Raw genomic sequence first — 24,013 nt, forward strand, 5'->3', positions numbered from 1 at the left:
AGGAGAGGAGCGGCGCCCTGCTCGGACGTGCCTTCTCTCGTGTCTTCATCCACCTTCAGAACATGTTCCCCGACTTCGACTTTGATGCCGCCATCGCTCCAGTACCCCAGGTCATCCGGGACGACCTGGCGCGTTGGGTGGAAGACAACGTGGATGCCCTCGTCAGGGCCTTCGCTGCTGATAACGACAACGCGGTCGTGGCTGCTGATGAAGGTGACGTGGTGAACGGCCCTGGCGTCGCTGCCGGCGACGCGGAGGACGATGGCAAGGCCAGCGACGCCAGTGATGATTCAGGAGGCGCCCCCGAGGATGCATTGGGGGATTTATCCGACTGACCGTGTGTTGTCTCTGCTTCCTTACCCTGCGTAGATAGAGTTCGGGCCTTGCCGTGAAGATTGTAAGAGCATTTTGGGAGGGGGAGCCCCTCATGTAAAACTCATATTCGGCGTATTAGTAGATGCGATATCACCCGCACGCCTGCGCCAAGCGGCTGGCTTAGCGACGAGCCGGCGGGCTTGTTTACCTTTGACCTGCTAGGGCCTCGAGCCAGCCTGCGGAGGGATGTGGTGCCTCGAGCGTCTCCTGAATGAGCCCACCGAACCTGTAATGAAAACCTCCTGAGAGGGTGCGGCGTTGGCAGTCTAGGCTGCACGCAAGCTAGGCCTGGCCCGGCTCGCGAGGGGCTCATGAGGGGAGGCAGCTGAGGCGAAGTGGTGACCAGAACACGAGAGATTGATCGAACGAGACTAAACACCCCTTCCCCGAACACACGCAAATCTTCGAGCTTAAATCCAACTTGAAATCCAACAAGGGAAAAACGACAGCCAAGGGGAAAAGCAGCGAAAGCAGAAAAAGGCCGCGTCCGGCACCTAGTCTAGTCTTGAACGTCTTCTCACCAGCGCGGAGCTAAGTGCTGCTACTGGGCATAGGAGGGAGCCCCAGGGCCTGAGGCTGGCACCCCTGAGACTCCGGGGCGTGTACAGCCCCGCTCATTATTACGTGAGAGTGTCACGGGGCGGCGAGCTTTACCTGGCGCGCCAAATGTCGAATTTGGGGTTCCGGCAGACCCTATAGATTCGAACACTGGGTTGCGTGTGGAGATTTGGCCTTCTGCCTACCTGCACTTCGCCGCCTTGCTAGGATCTAAGCTACGAAAGGGAACAACACAAGAGACACATGGTTTATACTAGATCGGGCCACCATTGTGGTGTAATACCCTACTCTAGTTTGTGGTGTGGTGGATTGCCTCTTGGGCTGATGATGAACAGTACAAGGAAGAACAGCCTCGCGAGGGTCTGTTCTTGGCTGGTGCGATGAACTGCTAGGGGGAGTTCAGTCGCTCTCTATTTGGATGCCTGTACCCTAGGGGTGGCTAGTCCTATTTATAGGCAAAGGCCCTGGGCCTCTTCCCAAATATTGAGCGGGAAGGGCACCAACAATTGGCCATTTTGAAGGGGAACATCTAGTACACTTATCCTGACTAAAGTTGGTCCTCGCCTGTCAAAGGCTCTGGTGGTGACGCCAACTTGGGCTCCATGATGACCTCCATCCTGCCGTTGCGACGGTCTGGGTCTTGTTGCACCGAAATGGATGCCTTTGCTTGATGCTCTTGCCTGCGCTTGCTCCCTTTGCACCAAAGAGGAAAGAGGGACACTGTGCGGGCTGGCGCCCGCCTGGCGCCCTTGGTCGTCATGGCTTGCGTCATGGGCACCTCGCGAGGTACCCCGCCTTGATCTCTCCGCCTCCTCACGAGCCAGCCTGACGAGGCCGTGCCTGAGGAAGCCTCCTGTCGTCCGCCCCGCGAGGCTTGGCCCCTCGCGAGGGTCTTGAGCTCGTGTTGACGAAGATGGGCCATGCTGGGCTGCCCCTTGAGCCACGCCGCAGGCCGCACGCAGGCAAGTCTGGGGACCCCCATTCCCAGAACACCGACAGTAGCCCCCGGGCCCAAGGCGCGCCCGGACTTGGCTGAGTAGAGAGGCGAAGGGGTAAGTGTGAAGCATCACGGGCCCTAACAGCCTGCGGCCTTGGGCGCCGCGTGGCGGTTGATTGGACGTGGGTGGCCCTGCTTCCCCACGCCTCCTTACTTTGCGCCCAGCTAGGCGGACCCGTGGTTGCACACAGTCTTTCTTCTTCTTGCCGCTCGGTCGTCCCCTGCTCTTCCTCCTCTCGTGATCCAGTCTCTGCTTCCAATCCAATCTCGAATCCTCCCTCTTCCCGTCGCCATGGCTCTGATGAAGAAGGGAAAAGGGAAGAAACCGATGCCTCCACCTCGCTCACCGTCGTTGGCGGCTCCCGCCGTTGATCGGTCGATTATACTCAACCGAGAAGGCTTGGGCAAGGTCAGCTCTGCTTTGGCCACCATCTTCAACGAGTGCGGGAGGACGACGGCTTGGCCCGCATCCCACTTCTCCATCAACAGAGTGGTCACCGAGGTCCAGTACTTTGCCGACGCCCTGTGGGCGGGATTAGTTCCCCCCTTTTCCGATTTCTTCAACGTTGTGCTTTCTCATTACCAGATCCATATGATGCATCTGGGTCCTGAATCCATTACTCTTCTAGCCGTCTTCGCCTTTGTCTGCGAAGCGATGATGGGCATCCCTCCTTCGGTTGCCTTGTTGCGCCACTTCTTCTCTCTACGCCTCGTCGATCCCACCCAATGCTCAGGGTGTGTGAGCTTCATTGCCGCGCCAGAAACAGCGGCTTCAGGGATTGATTTCAGCCTTCCTCCTTTCACGCCTGGGTTCCACGAGCGGTGGCTGTACGTGGATGTAGGGGTACCCAGCCCACTACTTTCGGAGCCAAAGTCGCCTGCTATCCCCAACTCAGGCTGGGGCCAGGAGACGCTCACGATCCCCCAGTCCATCTTCGTCTGGCATCGCTTCACGCTCTTGAGGGCGCTCGGTGTGACGGCGCCCAAGGTGGTGAAGGAGTTCCTGCTACGCCGCATTGCTCCTCTCCAGCGCCACTCCCGCCGGATGTGGTCCTTCGGCGGGCGTGAAGATCACATGACAATTCAGGAGGAGGACCTCGCGCCCGAAGAACTGAGGAAGGTGCTCTTGGTCTTGACCGGGGACCCTTCTCCCGGCAGCATCCGGCATGGAGGGGCTTTGATGTACCTTTGCTCGAACAAGGGCGACTTTGTGAAGAAGATGCCCGGCTTCGACGAATGGGGGCTGCACCACGCCGGCCTCAGGGGTCCTCGCGAGAACCCAGTGATGGTGACTGCCCTCCCAGTCGCTCACGACGGTCCTTCCTCGAGTGGTGGAGCAGGGAGGCATGAGCCGCCAGAGGCTGAGGGGGCCCCTGCCGGAGTGACGACGCCTGGCGGCACTCCTGAGGGGGCATCTCCTGAGGCCCGCACTGCTGTGGCTGAGGGCGTTGAGCTGCGGCCTACGGCACCCGCGGTTGAGGCCCCTGGGGCCCCGGCTATCCTTCTTGGTGAGGCGACAGGCGGCGTGCATCAGGACGACGCACCAGATGCTGGGCATCTTGCCGCTTCTTCCTCGTCGCAGGCTGACCCCTGTGCTCAACTCCTGGGTCGCTTCCGAGTGGACTTCGTGGCTCTCCGGAAGAAAAGGGAGGCCTTGGGTGATGACTACCCTTACCGCCTGCTGAAGCGCCAGAAGTATTTCGCCATTGATGAGTAAGCCTTCCCTTTTCCTAGCTCCTGATCCTCCCATCGCTTTGGCTGATTCTTGCTCTGCAGGGTCCTTCCCACCGATCTCGCGGAGATGGCTGAGGAGCCATCCCCACAGGCTCCTCCCTCTCCACCGCCTTCAAGCGCTCCGAGTTTTAGCGGAGCCCTCACAGTGAGGCCGGCCAGAGAGGTGAGCCATCCTGTGATGCATCGCGGCCCAGCGCGCCTCGTGACCCTCCTTCGCGAGCTAGAGAGGTGAGCCATCCTGTGATGCATCAGCACCAAGACTCCATGGGTATTAGATTCATTACAATGTAATCTAGATTATTGACTCTAGTGCAAGTGTGATACTAAAGGAAATATGCCCTAGAAGCAATAATAAAGTTGTTATTTTATATTTCCTTATTCATGATAAAAGGTTATTTTCATGCTAGAATTGTATTGATTGGAAACTTAAATACATGTGTGAATACATAAACAAATACCGTGTCCCTAGTAAGCCTCTACTAGACTAGCTCATTGATATAAGATGGTTAAGGTTTCTTAACCATGGACATGAGTTGTCATTTGATAAGGGGATCACGTCATTAGGAGAATGATGTGATGGACAAGACCCATTTTTTAGCTTAGCATAATAATCATTCAGCTTTATTGCTATTGCTTTCTTCATGTAAAATACATATTCCTTTGACTATGAGATTATGCAACTCCCGGATACCGGAGCAATACCTTGTGTGCTATCAAATGTCACAATTAACTGGGTGATCATAAAGATGCTCTACAGGTATCTTCGAAGGTGTTTGTTGAGTTGGCATAAATCGAGGTTAGGATTTGTCACTCTGAGTATCGGAGAGGTATCTCTGGGCCCTCTCGATAATACACATCATAAGCTTTCAAGCAAATGACTAAGGAGTCGGTCACAAGGTAATGTATTATGGAACGAGTAAAGAGACTTGCCGGTAACGAGATTGAACTAGGTCTAGAGATACCGATGATCGAATCCCGGGCAAGTAACATACCGATGGACAAAGGGAATTATGTATGTTGTCATAACGGTTCGACCGATAAAGATCTTTGTAGAATATGTAGGAGCCAATATGGGCATCGAGGTTCCACTATTGTTTATTGAATGGAGAAGTGTCTCGGTCATGTCTACATAGTTCTCGAACCCGTAGGGTCCGCACGCTTAACGTTCGTTAACAATATAGTATTATATGAGTTATATGATTTGGTGACCGTATGTTGTTCAAAGTCCCGGATGAGATCACAGGCATAACGAGGAGTCTCGAAATGGTTGAGAAGTAAAGATTGATATATAGGACGATGGTATTCGGACACCAGAAGTGTTTCGGAGGGTACCGGGTACTTATCGGGTCACGGGAAAGGAGTTTTGGGCACCCCTGGCAAAGACATGGGCCTTATGGGCCAAGAGAGGGAACACACCAGCCCACAAGGGGCTGGTGCGCCCCTATTGAGGCCGGCCCTATGAGGAGGAGAAGGAAAGATGGGAGGGTAAGGAAACTGTGGAGTAGGACTCCCCCTTCCTTCCCTCTCCCCTCCCCCCCTCTTTCCTTCCCCCTTCTTCATACAAGGAAGGGGGGCGCAGGAGGGCAGGAGCCCTAGGGCCTGTGGATAGCCCCTTGGGGCGCGCCCTGTCTGCCCTAGGCTACCTCCTCCCCCTCCCGCCTATATATGTGGGGAGGGGGCGCCACACAAGGACACAATATTGTCTTAGCGGTGTGCGGCGCCCCCGTCCAACATTTACTCCCTCGGTCATATTCTCGTACTGCTTAGGCGAAGCCCTACTGAGATCACATCACCATCACCGTCACCACGCCGACATGCTGTCGGAACTCATCTACTATCTTGCTATCTTGCTGGATCAAGAAGGAAGAGGACGTCACCGAGTTGAATGTGTGCAGAACACGGAGGTGCCGTGCGTTTAGTACTAGATCAGTTGGAACGCGAAGAAAGTTCGACTACATCAACCGCGTTGTGAAATGCTTCCACTTACGGTCTACGAGGGTACGTAGACATACTCTCCCCCTCGTTGCTATGCATCTCCATGGATAGATGTCAGGACCCCGATTCTATGCCACACCGATCTAGCATGTAACACCTCATATCACTTTACGGCCTCACGCATGGTATTCCCACGGGTGTCGCCTTACCATGCCCGGGACCGTTTGTGCCTTTTGGCACACGTATATGATAGTGTCGCTAGAATCCATATGACAAAGAACCCAGGCTGACATGGCTAGTCGTGAACCCAAAGTGGCACTAACTTACAGGGACAGGCATACATGACCCAGCAACGAACGTGTCGGTCATCAGCGAGTGAATCCGGGCTGTAGCAACTGGGCTAGCAGGACTCCGGTAAACCGGGTTGTAGCAGGCTAACAGGACTCCGGGACACCGCGTGACATTTCCCCAAGGGGACAGACACAGGAACGAAGAAGGACACATGCCGGCCAGCCTAAGTGTTCTGGAGCAGTAGCAAGCTACCAGGGCTCAGTGGAAGCACTAGGAGACATTTCCCGGTAAGAGAGGCTACTAAGGATAAACAACTAGATAGTCAGATCCCACACATAGCAATACACATTACACGTACGCATAACATGCAAGTATGTGTTGTACAACATGGCATCACAACATAACTCAACAACTCATAAAGATAAAGGCTCGGAAGATCCATCATAGCATTTATTACAAGCAGAGGTCACATGACCCAACATTCAGAGCAAACAAGCAACAAGCGGAAGCATTACATGTCTGAGTACAGACATCTACAAATGGAAAAGGCTGAAGAGCCTGACTATCTACAACATCTGATCAAGATCATAGCTGAGGTACAAGCTACTTGTCGAAGCCCACGAGAACACTAGTAAGACCGAAGTCTCCGCTGCAAAAACATAAATAAAGCAACATGAGTACAAAGGTACTCAGCAAGACTTACATCAGATCCTATCATACATGCACTTGTATCAAGGGGGTAATGTGGGGTTTAGTTGCAGCAAGCCAACTTTGACTCAGTGGCTATCCTGTTCTACGACTACGAGAACTTCTTTGAGGTGATATGGCGCACACGAGTCCACTAATCACCACACAATACACTACTATGGATTCATCCCCGTCTCCCTACGAGAAGGACATCCATAGCACTCACACTTGTCTTGAGCATTTTAGAGTATCCACTTCAACTTGTCTATGTACCATGTAAGCATCCAAGAAGTCAATAACCGCGGACTCGGCTATTCGAATAGATCATGTTAACCCTGCAGGGGTGTACTTCTTCACACACGCTCTCGCCACTTATCGCCATGTACACGTCATGTATCTCGGCAACCTTCAAGCGGAAGCCTGGCGAGGGTGTCGGCCACGACCTAACTAACCACACAAGACTCTAGTACAGGTTCATCGCCTATTCGGGTTCCATCCTAAGGAGATCCGGCCGGGGTTTCACTCACGGCCCCAAACAATGTGTGCAGGGTTCCCAAGCCCACCTCGCTGGATGGATCTACGCTTGGTACACTGTGCCACTGGTGCCTAGTCTGTCCCAAGCCCACCTGGCTGGGTGCCACTTGGTAGACTACTAACACTACCTACAAACACTAGAAACTAGTTGCGACTCCTGGACAGAGATCAAGTTGGTTAATAAGTCGAGAGGGCTTGGAGCGCCCGGAGCCCAATTTGTGGTAGCATCGAGTCATTAGACAACATACATAGAACTCAGTGCTTAAGGACGGTTCTAGTGAGACAACCCACCATGTACTCCTACATGGCCTCTCACCGCTACCTTTACCAAATCGTGTTCACACACTTAACTCTCAGCATCAGAACATAGCACTGCACTCCAATTCATTCCCAATGAATCAGACCTGACACACTCTAAGCAATAGCAGGCATGGCATGGTAGGAACACAACAATGGCTTCAATCAACTCCTACACATGCTAGTGGGTTTCAACTATTTACTGTGGCAATGACAGGTCATGCAGAGGAATGGGTTCAACTACCGCGGCACAAAATAGCAATTGAATCGTTGTTGTCCTAATGCAATAACAGAGAGCAGGGGCGAGAGAGTAGGATTGTATCGGAATCAACAAGGGGGTTTTCTTGCCTGGTAGATCAACAAGGGAGGCACTGCTTCACAGACAGGTACTCTCGAGCACTCTCCGGAGCAGGACCTAACGGGAAGGAACGATGCCAACAATCAAAACAAAAGCATATGCAACATTATGTTGCATGATCATGGCATGTAGATGTGATGTTGTTTGAGCTAATGCAACTAGCATTCATTAGGTTGAAGTCCATTTGAACCAAAGGTTCAAATGCAACTCCAAGATAAGCTCTTTATAAATGCCATTATAGTGTTTCACTTATACAGCAGGTATAGGTTGGTTTGTCATGCATGAAACTAGTACAGATGGGTAGATTGAATTTTTCTGATAATTTTTCATATATAAATTATTTCAGTATGAGCTACGGTTGAATTTCTATGATTTTTTTAAGTTTATATCATTTTCTGGAATTTCCTGATTTAATTTAAATCCAGAAAATAAATAACTGCATCAGCATGACGACATCACGACGTCAGCAGGTCAACCGGGGTTGACCAGGGTCAAACCTGACGTGTGGGGTCCACACTTCAGTGACACGGGGTTAAACAGGGGTTAGTTTAAACCTAATTAAAAGATTAGGGGCGCCGGGGCCCACTGTCAGCGTCAGGGGGTTAGGTTAGGTGCGAGCTGGACCCACCTGTCAGGCCGGCGAGGTCAAAAGGGATCAAACCCCACCGGTGTTTAGCCACCGGCGAGGCCGAACGCGGCAGAGGGGCTCGCGATCGCGTCTCCGACGACCAAATGGGCCGCGGAGACCATCTCCGGGGAGCCCAGGCTCGCGCGCATCCAGTGGGACACGCGGGAGACCGTGGGGTGCCAGAGCTCGTCGGAGCAGACTGAGAGCATCGGGGCATAGCCCGGGCTCGTCCGCATCCAGCGGAGGCGACAGGAGGACGTCGGGTGGCCGGAGCTCGCCGGAGCAGAGCTCGCGGCGGCGGCCGGAGCACGGCCAAGGGTGGGCGTAGCGCTACGGTGGACGGGGCGGCGACTGAGAGCACCGGGGCGTATCCCGGGCTCGTCCGCATCTAGCAGAGGCGACGGGAGGATGCAGGGTGGCCGGAGCTCGCCGGAGCAGAGCTCGCGACGGCGGCCGGAGCTCGGGTCCGCTCGAGTTTGTGGCTACGATGCGGGAAATGACGAGAAAACAGAGGGGAAACGGTCAGGGCCTCACAGCGATCTCGATGGCGTCGTCAGCGAGCTCGGGGGAGGGCTGGAGTCGGCGGGGCGGCGAAGACGATATTCGGCGACAGGAGATGAAGACGGCGTCGATGGAGGCGCTCCAGGGCCTCCTGAGGCGCATGGCTTGACGGAGAGCTTCAGAGCGAGGAGGCGGAGCTCCTGCGCGTGTCGGAGAGGCGAGGGGGAGGCGGTAGCTACGGCAACGGTGGCCGGTGGCGACGGCAGCGCTCGGCCATGAGAGAGAGAGAGATCCAGTGGAGGGGGAGGAACGAGAGAGAGGGAGAAAGGTGCGGGGCGTCGTGGCGACGTCCAGGACGTCCAGGGCGACGAGAGGGAGAAGCAGGAGGTGGCGGGAGACGTAGCCGTGGCCGGACGCGTGGCCGCGCGCGCCGGCGCGTGCCCCTGTCCTTCTGTCGTCGCCAGGAGGACGACGGTTGGCGGTTGGGCCAGTGGGCCGCACCGCTGGGCCGGCTGAGGCGCTAGATGGCTACAGGACGCCAGGTAAGCTTTCCATTTCTTTCTCTTTTCTATTTTTTTGACATTTGTTTTGATTTAATAATAATACTAAATCATTTTATTTCCTTATGCCAATTTTTATAGGGACTAGTAGTATTATTCCAGAGCTCCTCAACAAATGGCATAATTTTTGGACATATATTATATATATAACATATATATATCCAATGCAAATAATTATGCATTAATTCCAAATGCCCAAAATAAATACTTATGAGCTCCTAAAAATATTGGTTTGATTTTTATCTCTGTCCAATATTTTCAGAGGGCAACATGAGCATTTTCTTGGACCTTTTTGGAGCAATTTTTATTTGGGTCATTTCCAAAAATGATTCTGAGGGTTTCATAAATCCCCATTTCAAATTTAAATGGAATTTAAACATGGTGCACACATGACTAGCTAGCCTTGAACATACCCGAACTAGGGATGTGACAATAGATCATTGTGTGTGCGTAGAATTTTTTTGCTTTCCATGCAACTATTTCCAACAGTTTCATGGACTTCCTGTTGGTTCTTGGTCATGCATAGCTTATACATTTGTGGTAGTAGCCATGTCTCACATATGAAAAGTGACGGTCCGGAGAGGAGCGAGTTAACCTTGAGCCCAACGGCATATGCTCGAGGTCTCGTCGTATGTCCTCTTGGGGCTTGGGGAGTAGTCGTGGTGTACATGGGTATGACCGTAAGATGCTCCGCATCAACCTTGGTAGCGCCCTAGGAAGAAAGGTGATCATGCATATGGGGCGCCCAAACACTTGGATCCACCACGGGGACGGGCGTCGCCGGGGAATGGATGGGCTCGAGGCCGCCCCCGTCGTGTCCCCGAGCTCGAAGCGTTAGAGGTCGTCTAGCAGTCGTCCCTGTTGGTGTCGCGAGCCGGCGTCATGCCGCCCTAGCGCGGTTGTGGCGAGAACCTCCTCACTCGTCGACGGGTCAGACGTTGTCGGAGAAGAGAGCGCCGCTTCTCCAGCCTCCATGCCTGAGCCCCCCCCCCCCTCCCCCCGCGCCGTCGGGTTGCCGCCTCTCTCGCCTCCATGCCTGAGCTCTTGCGGGTGAGGATCTCCCGAGCGACGCCCGCTTTCCGCCTAGCCGTCATCGGTCAGCTGCTGCGACGTCGCGCATGGATTTCCCGAGCGACGCCAACATTGACAAGCTGCCGCACATCCTCTCTCTCCTCCCTCCATCGTTCTACTACAGGTTGTGTAAGTGAGTGGATAGGCGAGGGGGGACATAGATCAGGTAACATGCACGTTTGCATGTCACCGTGTGCTTTGCGGCCGGAATTCAAATTTGAACATTGCGAAAAAATCTGAAAAAAATCATGCATGTTCACAGCACATATTAAGATAACCCCTAAAAAATTCAAATCAAAATTCGAAACATACATCAAGAAACAAAAAAAAGAAATCTGTCATGAATAGTTCGCGAATGGTTCTCTGTAGACTATTCACATCTGAGTTTCTCTTTTTTGTTTCTCGATGTATGTTTAGAATTTTGATCTGAATTTTTTAGGGGTTATCTTAATATGTGCTTTGAACATGCATGATTTTTTTAGATTTTTTTACAATGTTTAAATTTGAATTTCGGCCGCAAGGCACACGGTGACATGCAAACGTGCATGTCACTTGATCTCTGTCCGGCGAGGGGAGGAGGGAGACGGCCGAGTGGATAATGAGTGGGCACGACCGAGCCGTTCGTTCGATTCATACAAACTCCCGAACGAGTTAAAAGGATGACATGGTGGATCTTCCTGCTCTAAGATGCATGCGAGGAATCAAACGGCTGGCGCGGTGTTCTGGCTGAAATCTGGAAACACGGCACGTTCGGATGTTATTGTTTCCGAATTTTGAAGTCCCCACAATCTATTGAGGTCTTCAATTTGGAATTGGGTAATTCAATTTTAACCGGGTCAATAATTTCTTAAGAAGCTTTTTCATTTATTTCTTTTAATTCACTATGCTCCTTAATTTTAGAGCTTTTCCGTTCAATCGAGGTATTCAATTTTGTATTTGGTTCATGATTTAGACCAAGTCAACAATTTTTCAAATCAATTGGTAGGAACCGACCTATGAAAATATATCAATCATGCACACTCTCTCACCACCTAGAATTTTTTTTTGCCAACATGCAATATTGTAGCACCAACATAGTATATGCAGCCACCGACGCATAATTTTTTCCCACGTAAGTATGAGTTGATTAGTAGATACCGAATCACATCGTAAAAGGCCCACCAAAACATCGTATAATAAATAAAAATAAAACACACTCCATCACTCTCCCTCCCCACTCGCCAACCCAAATACTCACTCGGTTACAAAAGATAAGGTGTACTTGTTTTTCGAAAGTCAAATTCCTTTAATTTTGACCAAGTTCATAGCCAAAAATATCAACATTCACAATACTAATTAAATAAAATATGAAAATTCATTTCATAATGAATCCAATGATATCAATTTGATATTCTGTATGTTGATATATTTCTCAGGTATGACTTTTCTACAAACTAATACGCTTTATATTTTAAAACACATAGAGTTAAATTATTTTCTTCTGGAAACCCAATGACACCAACACCGCAGTAAAGACGCCCAACCCTTCTAGTATATTACCAATGATAGCAAAAAACTTGGTGGATCACCATCTCACGAAATTTAAAACTGAGGAACATAACAATGTTTAGCTAGATGACACGCTACTTGATTGGCATTCTTAGTGTTGTGTTGGAAGGAGTTTCATCATTAAGCACGTGGAGAAAAGAAACTCATTACGGCATCCTCATCCACTTTTGATAGTAACGACATACGTATGGATTAATGTGATTTTGGATTACTAAAATAAAAATGAAGAGTCCTTCGTCTTGATCAACACTAGTCTTCATGTAATTTTTTTAGGGTTCACCTTCCATTCATTTGTTGCACCCAGAAGGAACTTCCCTAAAATAAACTTGTAGGATGCATTAGTTCTTTGAGATATGTTCATATTAGTTACAAAATTCCACCAAGATGATTAGATGCACTTTCAAGGCCGCAAGTAGATTTGTCTTTACACATGGAGGTGGTGTTGTTTTATGGAAGTCTTGCAAGCAGACTATCTTAATAAAGTCAACAATGAAAGTAGAATTCATGACATTAGATAAATCTAATACCAAAGCAGAATGACTTTGAGTGCTTTTGATGAACTTGCTAGTGGTTAAGAGGCCAATTCTGTGTATCCTTATGAACTGTGACAATCAGACTACCACTCTCAAAGTAACCAACTCAAAGGACAACATACAATCCATAAATCATATAAGAAAAAGACTAAAATTTGTGAGACATCTAAAAAACTTCGAAGTGATAGTGTTGGATTACATCCAATCGGTTAAAAAACTAGCACATCCATTCATAGAAGGGCTATTTGTGATGCATAAAGCAGCGGGAGAGATGGGTATAAGACCCACATGTGTAGCCATGATGGAAATCCAACCTATATGATCGAAAATCTCGTAAAGTAGGACCTCAAATAACAAGCTACCTATTAACCAGAGAGTAACTTTACTACCCACTCTGTCGAAGATGCACCACTCTCACAATATGTATGGTAGGTTGACTTTGTCTTAATGTATTATGAGGATTGTATAAGCAAGAAACTGTCATATACCAATCTTTGGAAGAACGCACCTATATGAGCCCGATTGTTGGTCATAGTCTATGAAATAGGGTGATCATCAGTAAGCTCATGGATAGCCCATGAGTGTGTCTAATATGCTCCACCCATAGGGTCAATCTTCAGCAACCTAGTACCAATAAGACAATTGGTAAAAGTTCTTTCTTTCAAACTAAAAATTCAAGGCATACACCATTGTTCAGTTGTGGAGTAGTGTAGCAATGTGCTCTAGGTGGATGTTCAACTTAACTAGTCCTGAGTGAAAAATACTTGTTTAAAACAAAGGGAAACAACAATGTGCCTTCGACATAAGGTGGGGGTTATTGAATTATAGATGGGCTTTAGACCCATATAAAAACAATTCCTTGAAATTTTGAAAGGCACATGTGGTGTTTCATGACATGGTGAAAAATTTAGTACCACCATAAAAGTGGAGGAGAGTTGAGACCAACATATAAGTGATTCCGTTCCACGTCATATTGGAGCATGAAGAGGAGTGATTTGTACTTCTCCTTCGCCGCTCGCCACCTCACCACTCTCGCTTGTCCACACATCTTTTTTCGTGAACGAGCCAAACTGAGACCTATATCATGTGTGCGATTTATTTTTTCCAGTTGAAATGGATAGCTAATTGGTAATTAATTATGCATTATGGGCATATCACGAGCACCGTATCCGAGCCGTTCTGATCATGGGTTATTACATACTCGGTTGTGGCCTAGCCGTCACCAGAACAAATTACATCTGCTCAACCTTCTCGCGCTGGTGTTGCTTCTGGCTTACTCCCTCTCGACGACCGCGTGCATGGTTGTTTTGAGAGTATGCCTCAGGAACCTCATCCTTTATGAGCACCCATCCTTTGTGAGCCTGCACCGGAAGAAGGGTCGATAAGGTTTTTGATAACGTCTCGACGCAACTGCTCGTTATTGTTCGGTTAGATCCACTACTCGACTACTTCCTTGACCTCTTCACTGGCGCCATGGTGACAACACTGACACCACAAACAAGAAGGTTGGTGATGCCTCTGCCGCCGCCGCACTGACATTTCCTGCATGAGAGTAGGATATGTACCTTTCCGTTTTTATTTGTTTCTATGATATGCGTACTTACTTTTTTTAGAGAAAAGACGCATCCGAGCCTGAGTAGGGCGCTAGCCTAGTCCGACTTCGAATTAACAAAGCCATCAACCGACCAAGATACAACTACAACATACAACAAAGATCAAGAACAGCAAGCGGCAAGATACAGAAGTGCTGGAAAGCAGCTTACAAAGCCTCAAACACTTCACGCATGAAGGATCTTACAATAAAATGCAAAGCTGAAGAAGTCGAGGTCCTCCTACACGACTAAACAGGGATAGAAGCAAACCCGGCTTTGTTTTTTTTTTTTTTTGAAACGGAGGCAAAAGCTTTGCCTCATCTCATTAATAAAGCAGAAGAGAGTTGCCCGGTTAATAAACGGAAAACCGGGCGAAAACCGTCACAAACCGCTGAGCCGCACACACATAATACCACACACACCTCACATAGAGGGTCTCGTCAACATCACACACCGGTGTCATCGTCATCACTTCTCCCCAACAGGCGTCATCGCCCTCCCTAATCTCGGAGCAAGCGACTCCGACTTCTCCGAAGACAAAAGTCGACCCAACCCACACCGTAGAGGCTGTGTGAAACACAGGAAGCCCCGGCCAAACTCAGCCACCCGCGCCAAGGACAGCACAACTCCGACTCTGAATGATAGCTCCAAAGGAGAACTATGCAAGGTTGGCGTCGCGAAAGACCACCGAACAGACCACCTGCTGCCTGTCATCGTCGCCACAGGGCCCCGCCGCCGCAGCTCCGACTTCATCACAACAAAACAACCTGGGGTAATCCCACGAACACGCCGAAGAAGAGCCGACTATCGCAACCATTGTCGCGTCTCCGTCATCACACCCATCATCGTTGCCACAGAAGCCTCGACGCCAACTCCACCAACTTCCATCGGTCCCACTTGATGATGACTAGCTCCAAAGACGAAGCCCCCGAGAGGGGATACGATGCTAGAGCACCGTCATCGTCCGATCCCATGGATCTAGGGTTTCCCCCGAAGCTGCGAAGATTGGAGCTGAGAGTACCTCGATGATGCGAACAAGAAGGAAACGACGCTTGAAAGCGTCGCCATCGCCGGCTCCGGACACGCCGGAGACAAGCTTTCGCCCGGGTCAACCTCTCGAGCCCTGCACATCAAGCATCAGCAAGCCCTCCATCGGGCCACCGAGGTCCAATCCATCCGGATCTGACCACCTTCACACTTCGCAGCAGATCCGCTCCGCCCAGCACCACAGAACTGCCTTGTCTCCACCCCGGGCTGCCGCACTGCCCAAGCAGCAGCCACCGACCGCGTGGCCGCGCATCCTCACGACGTCCGAACCATGCCGCCGGGCACCTCGTGCCGAACCTTCCCGCACAGATGCACCACGACCCGGCCACGCCCGCACCTCGTGCTGCACCTTCCCTCTGGCCGCACCTCCCAGCCAGAGGACCACCGCCCACGCCCGCGCCGTGCTGCGCCAGACCAGATCGGCCGCACCACGGGCCACCATCGCACGACGGCAGGGCAGCCACTGCATGGCCGGCCCCGCCCGCACACCACCAGATCCGGGCGCGAGGGCCCCGGATCCGCCGCCCCCGCCGAAGGAGAGGAGCCTCAGCCCGCCGCCGCCGTGCTCGTGACGACCACGCGCCGGTGCCGCACGAGCCAGACATGAGCCGCCCGCCCCGTGGAGAAGCCCCGCCGCCGCCGCTGCCACACGGGCTTTGCCCGGCGACGCATCCCGGCGGCGGCGAGGAAGGGAGACGACGGAGGGGAGGCTTTCGGCGGTGGCTTGGGTCGCCGCCCGTGTCGCTCGTGCGGAGCGACGCGGGGGCCTTGGAGTCACAGTGTTGGAAAAATAACTAGCAAACCCGGCTTTGTAAAGGGAGTGAAGATGCACCTACAGGACATGCCATCACCAAACACTAAGGGCCTCGGCAAGGCACAGCCATCCAGCTCAGTCTCCGAAGGAGGCTACAACCTCCTCGCCTGGATCGCAAGGCGTCGCACTGTCAAAGAATGGAAAGTTTCCATGAACATGGATGGAAGCCGCCGAAACGTCCGAAGGGGCGGATCAGAACACACCAATTGTGCCGACGAGGTACTACTAGAGCAAGGTGAGCAAAACAGCCCATGGCCAGTACACGCCGGAGGAAAAGCAAAGGCTTGGACGAGGAAGGGCACGCCACCAGCAGCTGTCAATGACGCCTTCAGGAAGGTCGCAGCGTCCTTGACGCCGCCGCCGCCAACCGGAGTTAGGGTTTTCACCCGAGAGGCAGGGAGGAGGGGAGTGGAGGAGCAGACCTTGACCGACGTCTCCAGAAAGAAAAAGCGGCGCCCTTGGGCGTCGTCGGCGGCGTGGCCGGCCGGAGCCAACCTAGGGGTTTCCCCAAATCTAGATCTCCTCCACCAGCTTCGCTTGAAGCCAGGGACCCGGCAACAACGCCTCCAGGAACCAGCAGGAGAGAAGCACACCGGAACGGGGCAGAGGACGGTGGTCAGATCTGGCGCCGCCGACCGCCAGAGTAGCCACGCCAGGCCCTAGTCCACCGGAGGTCCGTCGGCAGCCCGACCAGATCGCCGGCACCATGCCTGCCCCACCGCTCACCGCAGAGCAGAGGGGCCTCGCGGGGGGGGGGGGGGTCCGCCCCAGATTCAACTCCCTCCAACGCAAACCGAAGCAGCAAAGGCCCCGCCGCCGCGGTCCTCGCCCGGCGCCAGTCTCATGCGGCGGCGAGGATGGGGGGGGGGGGGGGGGGGGGGGGGGGGGGGAGAAGGGGCTACGCCGGCGGGAGGTGGGTCGCCCCCGAGTCGCCCGAGAGGGGCGGCGCGGGGGTACTATTGTCATAGATGTACATGTTCTGTGTTTACTACTTGCTCACATGATTAGCTATCAGTGTGATATTAATATTGTTAGCACTATTATCATGATTTATTTATGGATTAAATTAATTAGAAATATGATAACATATCGAACACACATGTATACGACATAGTGGTTATGCTAAGCCTCGATCAAACAAAATCAAAGCCTTTACACACCGAACTTACATAGCTAACATCACCAAATTGAAGCGATGGAAACCTCCAAACCCATTAACTTTGGTGTACACATTTTCCACCATAGAAAAGTGCATCTTCTTTTGATTATTACCAATTTGCGTCTCACCAACATCGAGACACCGTGTCTATGAGCATGGTTTATGCTTGGTGCAAGGTGATCAATGATTTCCTATTTTCACTAGAACAATGCTTTCTTATAACATAGTTTATCTTATCCATAATCTATGTGCATATCAAATACACATTCGAATTGTTTTTGTTACATGGTGGGTGTTTCTTGCGCCAGCATTATTACCTGAGAAGTTTTCATGGGTTTTTTCTGCTACCCAAAATGGGCGGTAATTGGTAGGCCTAAACCTCCCACACCAACCGATCAAACCAGGGCAATTCAGACTCTTTTTTTGTTGTAAATGTAAAAACTACATCCAGTGGAAGATTCAAAGTTTAGCAAACTCAAAGTGAAATATGGGATCTGCCACCTAAGTTTGCCTACTTGCTACCACAGGCTTAATGAAAGGGGAACTGCACCTCTGCAGGTTATCGCAAAGCTACCAGACGAACTGCATGGCAGATAATTCAGAAGTTCAGGAATTTATCTAACATCCAATATTTCTTTACCATTTTTACGATATACAGAGCATTAGAAAAGAACATTGAAAGTGTTTATGTGCCATAACACAATATGCTTACATACAATGCGAAATGTACAACAAATGTTGACACATTACCTGCGACGAGATTGCGTACAATGCCGATCCAATTAGGATGCTGCAACAATGCAGCGAGGCAGGAAACCTATTACATATTCCCGCTTTGTTCTCTTCCATAACAATCTCATGCTGTGCTTATTGGCGTATCTCAATAACCACTTCTACTGATCCTTGTGTGTCTGAACTGTTCTGTTGACCTCTGTGAGAATGATGAACAGGGAGGAGCCAGTCAGGTGCTGGATTAACAGAGTTCTCAGTGCGGGGGCGCACTTGAGGGTTGCTACATGAAGGTGCTATGGCAGCTTTGCCACTAGGCAACTCTTTCAACGAGACCCGGCATATTGGGCAAGTAGTCTGCTTCTGCAACCATAAGTCTAAGCAGGTACGGTGAAAGTTATGTCGACATGTCGGAATGATTCTTAGAAGCTCTTTCTCGGTGTATTCACCTAGACATATGGAGCACCTGTAAAAGCAAAACAACCGATCAAACAAGGGCCTAGTTGAACTACACCCTAGGTTTAAGTTGAATAAAGAGAAGAACTGTTAAGAAAGAACTCATGTCTTGTGAGCTTCTAAATCTTGGGCTGAGTTTGAGCTTGGTTGAGTCTGTGCAAACAAGTTTGGAGGGCAATAGACTTGCTTGTGTAAAAACTTCTTAGGCCCTGCTTGGAATGGGTGTAAATTACTGGTCAACACTTGTTTTTTTGCCTAGAACGAAAACGATGGGACGAGGTGTGTATTCTAAGCCGGCGAGAAACGGAGCAGAAAAGCGAATCCAAACAGGGCCTTAACAGTTCAACCATTTCATTGCTCCCCAGAGGTTCCTGCACGCTCATTTAGGGTGTGTTTGGTTTGTGTCACGAAGTGGAACGGCACGGGTCGGTTCCGTTCCCAAGACCCATTCGCGTGTTCGGATCGTCAAAGGACCGGAACCCACAGATTCCAGGGAACGGCATATTCCTCGTTTATGCGGAACCGAGCAATTCCTCCGAATCGAGCGGACCGCGCGGAACGACTCGCCCTCGCGTCTTCCTCAGCGCCTCGCGTATCTCCCTCTCTCGCATCTCCCTCACAGCTGGCAGGCAGCGGGCGGCGGCGCCCGAACGAGACGAACGGCGGCGCCCGAAGGAGACACTCGCTGCTCCCAGCCTCACCGCCGGCACACTCGCCGCTGACGCCGGCGGCGACGACCGGATCGTGGCCGTTCCCTCCCCTTCCCGTCAGATCCGTCAAGGTCCGACGACGGCAGCGTCCATCTAGCCGGTAGGTCCTCCGCTCACCTTCCCCCACTGCCCCCTCATGGCCGGCCCCGCGTGTGTCCTGCTCGTGGCCGCCCTTTGCTGCTATTGTTGTTGTGTCCCGTGCTGCTACTGCTGTCGCTAGCCAGCCCTTGCGTGCGTCCTGCTCGTCGCCGGCCCTTGCTGCTCATGGCCTGAACTTGTTCCTATTGTTGTGTGTCGTGCTGCTCCAGCTGGTGCTTTCTGTGCTCCCACTGAATTTTATGTTTTGTATGCAGATGACAGAAAAGCGATGAAGTTCTACGGCTAAGTGTGGCTGATAGCTGACAGGGCAATATATATCACTTGTTTTGGGCATTTACAATTGAAAGTTTTGCTGTGTGTTGATGATCTTTTTTACCTCTATATGTGTCTTGTTTGTGTTTGGTGCCAAAGATCAACATATTGTACATAATCACAAGAAAACAAGTGGAGATATGAACAAACCCATTCCGTTCTATCTATAAAACCAAACATCAAATGTAACCATTCCATTCTTTCGAATTGCTCCTACCAAACACAAGGATGGAATCGACCCATTCTAGTGGAATGGAACCATGACATTCCATTCCACTCCATTCCCAAAACAAACACACCCTTACAGAAAGTGCATGATGCACTGTTCCAAAACTTAGGCTTGGAAAACTGTTGTAATCTAAAACCTCAGTATTCCAATGCCTCACAATGAACACTTCAGTTTTCAAAAACCGCAGTTTTTCTCAATTTATGTGTGAAATAAGCCATGTCTCATTGGTTAGGATTGACGTGGTGCAGCCTGCCAGCCGGGTTCAATCCTTGGATCGAGAGTTCGTGTGTCATACCTTCACAGCAATACCCCTTCTGTGGTAAACAGTGGGGCGTGTGTGTGCATAGATATGGTGGTTTCAGTGCGGCGGGTGTGTTAGCGCTGGTACTTGTAATTCAAATAGAAATTAACCATGTGTGTAGTGTAGTACACAATAAAGTTATGTAGACTTGCAACATTTCAATATCAAATTCATTTCTGGTATCGAGAACCAAAAACAATAAGAGACACTTCACTTGCACTGATTAATAGTGTGTGGTTCAGTACTATTTTTCGTACTGCACAGTATGGACAATTTTGACATCAAAAGTATGCAGGTTTACACAAAGACAAAGTTAAGCGGATCACACACGATTGGTATTTTTTTAACAAGGCATTATTTATTTTGCAAACAGAAAGCGTGGAAAACCCTGGGCAGGAAAACACATTCCTTCCTAGAAGGACTGAACAAAAACAAACTGGCATTATGAACTTGCTCTAGCTAACAGCAAGATTTCAAATTATTTTGTACATTTGTTATTCAGCTATGGAAGTATTCTTTCAGCATAAAATGTGTCCATCATAAAAGATCTTTGACCTGCATCCCCAGTAATGCATACACATTTGCAGATACTTTCTCATGCTTTGGTTAATGAAATTAGCAGGTAAGCTTTAAAATGCTCGGGGAGGGGAGGGGCGGGGGTATAAGAACTGGTATATTGAATTGATAACCATGGGGCTAGGGACTATATGACAACAAAGAAAAGAAAATATCTTGTGACTTTCTAAGAGTTTCAGCATATGCATATCAGCAGTAATGTGGTTTCAATAACTCGCACACAACCGTTTAGAAACTATTCTGGATACCCGTATTTACAATAAGGAGATACTGCAACAGGGTCTACCAATTTCCATGTGACAAGCTACTTGGCCCACTGTTCGGATATTCCCATGAATCCCAGTGGCCAGACATTTCTGAGGTGGATGAAATTATATACATTAGAGAAGAAAACAGTAAAGTTAGGTAATTATGGGTTAATACAGATAGTTGCACTTACTGGGCATCATCCTTTGAATATAAAGCCTCAGAGTACTTCATAATAGGAATTGCAGCAATAACCAAAGGTTCCAACCCACAATTAGCATCCTCTACCTGAAAAAGTATGGCACTAACTTAAGTACGAAAGATAGTGATATGACATCTGCATTGACCATCGCCTTGATATTTTAAACTTGCATGTGAATTAAAAAAGTATTTGTAGAACATACACTAACAAGTCTAACAATTTTAGATGTAACAGTAAAGAAAAAAAAGGTAGTCACTATGCGTACATAACTATAAACATAACAGCTATCACTACATTAACTTTCAAAAGGAGACACCTTGTACAACTGGGAACAACTTCATAAGAAATGTTTGTTCACTTGACATTTGCGAAAATAAAAGTCTATACCAAGGAACAGAGAATACTCCATGTGCACTTAGTTGTCAAGTTTACTAGAGACGATACCCCGCGCATTGCTGTGGGAATTGGATGCAGCTATTTCTATGATAATTGGCAGTATAAAACTTTAGTATTTGGATTGGCGATATGAGAATCAAAACTAAAGCACATATAATTTATTATGCTTGATTATTATATAGTTGTGAAATATTTATTGAATATGAGTAGCATGCAAGCTGCATGTTAAGGTGGGTCTTTTCCCATGCATAGTGTCAGGGTGAGTTGGCATAGTTGCATGTTGAAAGAATTAAATTTAGTGGGGCATGCATGGTGGCATGGTGAGTTGGCATAGTTGCATGTTAAGAAAATTGAGTTAATGGGGAACTATTTAGGTATATAGGATTCAAAAAGGGAGATGCCCAGAATTTTAACCCAAGAGAAACGAAGCTGAACTGACGGGTATCATCAAAGAACATTGTTGAATTTGTATCCAAGCTAGCAAATTATGCAATAGATGATAGCTTAAAAGACATCATACAAAATCTGGGATTTATGTAGTTCCTTTAGTGCTCCCACCTTTTGGTGTTTCAGTTTCGAGCTTATTATTTCCTTGTGGGACTACAAAACACATTGGTTTTAGACTGTGAATTAGAATGTGATATCTTCTTCTTTAAATGTGCAAGGAATAAAGATCGTGTAAATGTTATTTATATTGGACCAGAGAATATTGTTAAGTTGCAGGCTTCTAGTCATACACAGACTAACTTGAAGGCTTGAAGCAGAAACAAAGATACTACAAGCTACGTATTGAGCAACTATTATTGGGGTAAAATGTAACCTCATGACTCTAACTAGAGCTTATCGCCTAGTCATTTAAACCTATTTACTTCTTTAAATGTGTAGGGACTAAGGATCATTTAACTGTTATTTGAATTTGGACCAAGGAATATTGCTACGTTGCAGGCCTGTAGTTATAGAGACTAATTGAAAGCAGATACAGAGATCCTGTAAGGTACACGATCGAGAGACAATTATTGGGGAAAGTGTAACCCTAAGAATCTAACTAGAGCTCATCGCCTATCACTAAAACAGAGGCACACAAATACTCCCTCCGTTCCAAAATAGATGACTCAACTTTGTACTAACTTTAGTACAAAGTTGGGTCATCTATTTTGGAACGAAGGGAGTACCAGTCTAAAATGGGAGAAGACCAAAGTTAGCGAAATACATACTCCCTCCGTCCCATAATAACGACACTAGTGTAGTGTCAAAAACGTTCTTATACTATGGGTCAGAGGGAGTATAAGCTAAAGCTTTTGAATCTCTATTTTCTAATATCTATTAAAGTGGTTGATTATCAGATATACTAATATTTAAGACTTGGTATGAGTGCAATAGCCAAAAAGTACAAATTTAGTAAAAGGACTAATTAGCAGGGTTTTTTTTTTGGCTTGAACAGGAAAGGCACTCCCATGTGCCCATGAACACAGATATAAAATAGTAGAATCTTCCTATTTTCATCAGTAACTATAAAAACGAAACATATACACTTCAGTAATAGCCAACATTAAAAGGCGCTGCCCATGTGCCCACGAACAAAGAAATTGAGTATCGAATCTTTCTATTTTCAGTAATTATAAAAACAAAAAATAGACACTTCAGTTATGTACGCGCTGTAGCACTAGCAAATAAACGGCGTGGAGGTCACAGCAGCAGAATATCGGTGTGGAGGCAGAGGAGCCATAGTAGGGTATGGCACGCACCGGGCGTTCGAGATCTGCCGGGAAGTCAACGTCAAAGTCCACAGGCGATGGGGCGCTGTCGTCCGCGCCCCGGGCGCGGCAGCAGACGAACCGCGCGCAGACGAACGCGACGAAGACGGCAGTCATGCCGAAGCCGAGCGCCGCGCTGAGGAGATTCAGCCCGGACCCAAAGATCATCGTTGCCCCCTCTCGGCCTCGCCTCGCCTCGCGCCAGCGCCACCAGGTCTCCCGCGCCCACGACGACGAGGGAAATCCCTACCGCTCGAACAGGCGGCCGCCGCTGCGGCGAATCGCGAGAGCGGTGAGGTTGGGGCAGGGGGTGCCCATTGGTCGGCGGGTCCCGCCCGCGGAGGCCGGAGGGTGGGTGGCGATCACGGGTTGTGATTGGCGTGGTCGCTTGACGGCGACGGGTCGCGAACGACGGACCGGCTACGGTGCAGCTGCAGCGGAAGGTGGGCGGAGCGGAGCGGTGGCCTGCGGAGGCTGGAAGAGCCGGTTGGTTGATGGGAAGGTCGTGTGGGGAACTGCGAGGTGGCGGAATGCCGCAGCTGCTTTTGTTGTATCTTCGTTCTGCCGGAAGGACGTGGGACCTGCGCCCGAGCAGCAAGTTTTCTTTTTTCTTTTTTGAGGTAATGGGCAGCTGCACCCTTTTATTCATTCATAACTGATCCATTACAAATAATGGTCCTAATTACATGAGGGATCTCATTAAGCCAGCAGGACCGAGCATCCTGCTCTGCCGATTTGGCCAGAACATGTGTTGCCTCGTTACAACAACGATTGACATGAATAA

General features: G+C 49.5%; 1 protein-coding gene and 1 long non-coding RNA gene across 2 annotated transcripts; one reads left to right on the plus strand and one right to left on the minus strand.

Annotated features, from left to right (window-relative positions):
• Positions 1–17,824: 17,824 nt before the first annotated feature.
• On the minus strand, positions 17,825–23,755 carry LOC123046262 (putative RING-H2 finger protein ATL69). The gene is made up of 3 exons (XM_044469570.1): positions 23,221–23,755; positions 21,071–21,165; positions 17,825–18,414 (listed from the first exon to the last, which is right to left on the minus strand). Exons 1-3 carry the CDS (start codon positions 23,395–23,397, stop codon positions 18,087–18,089), a joined length of 600 nt encoding a protein of 199 aa, XP_044325505.1. The 5' UTR covers positions 23,398–23,755; the 3' UTR covers positions 17,825–18,086.
• On the plus strand, positions 18,892–19,686 carry LOC123046263 (uncharacterized). Its single transcript, XR_006422063.1, has 2 exons — positions 18,892–19,214; positions 19,468–19,686. It is a non-coding gene; the product is annotated as an uncharacterized lncRNA (long non-coding RNA).
• Positions 23,756–24,013: the final 258 nt, after the last annotated feature.

This window comes from Triticum aestivum, chromosome 2B, assembly GCF_018294505.1.
Source record: "Triticum aestivum cultivar Chinese Spring chromosome 2B, IWGSC CS RefSeq v2.1, whole genome shotgun sequence".
NCBI lineage: Eukaryota > Viridiplantae > Streptophyta > Magnoliopsida > Poales > Poaceae > Triticum > Triticum aestivum.

Bases quoted from the DNA above. Each gene is read 5' to 3' on its own strand.
- LOC123046262 (XM_044469570.1), bottom strand. From the start codon at position 23,397: ATGATCTTTGGGTCCGGGCTGAATCTCCTCAGCGCGGCGCTCGGCTTC. The intron at 21,166-23,220 runs GTGCGTGCCATA...ATACTTTTTCAG, and splicing joins CGGCAGATCTCGAACGCCCG to GTAGAGGATGCTAATTGTGG. The intron at 18,415-21,070 runs GTAAGTGCAACT...TTGCTTTTACAG, and splicing joins TATTCAAAGGATGATGCCCA to GTGCTCCATATGTCTAGGTG.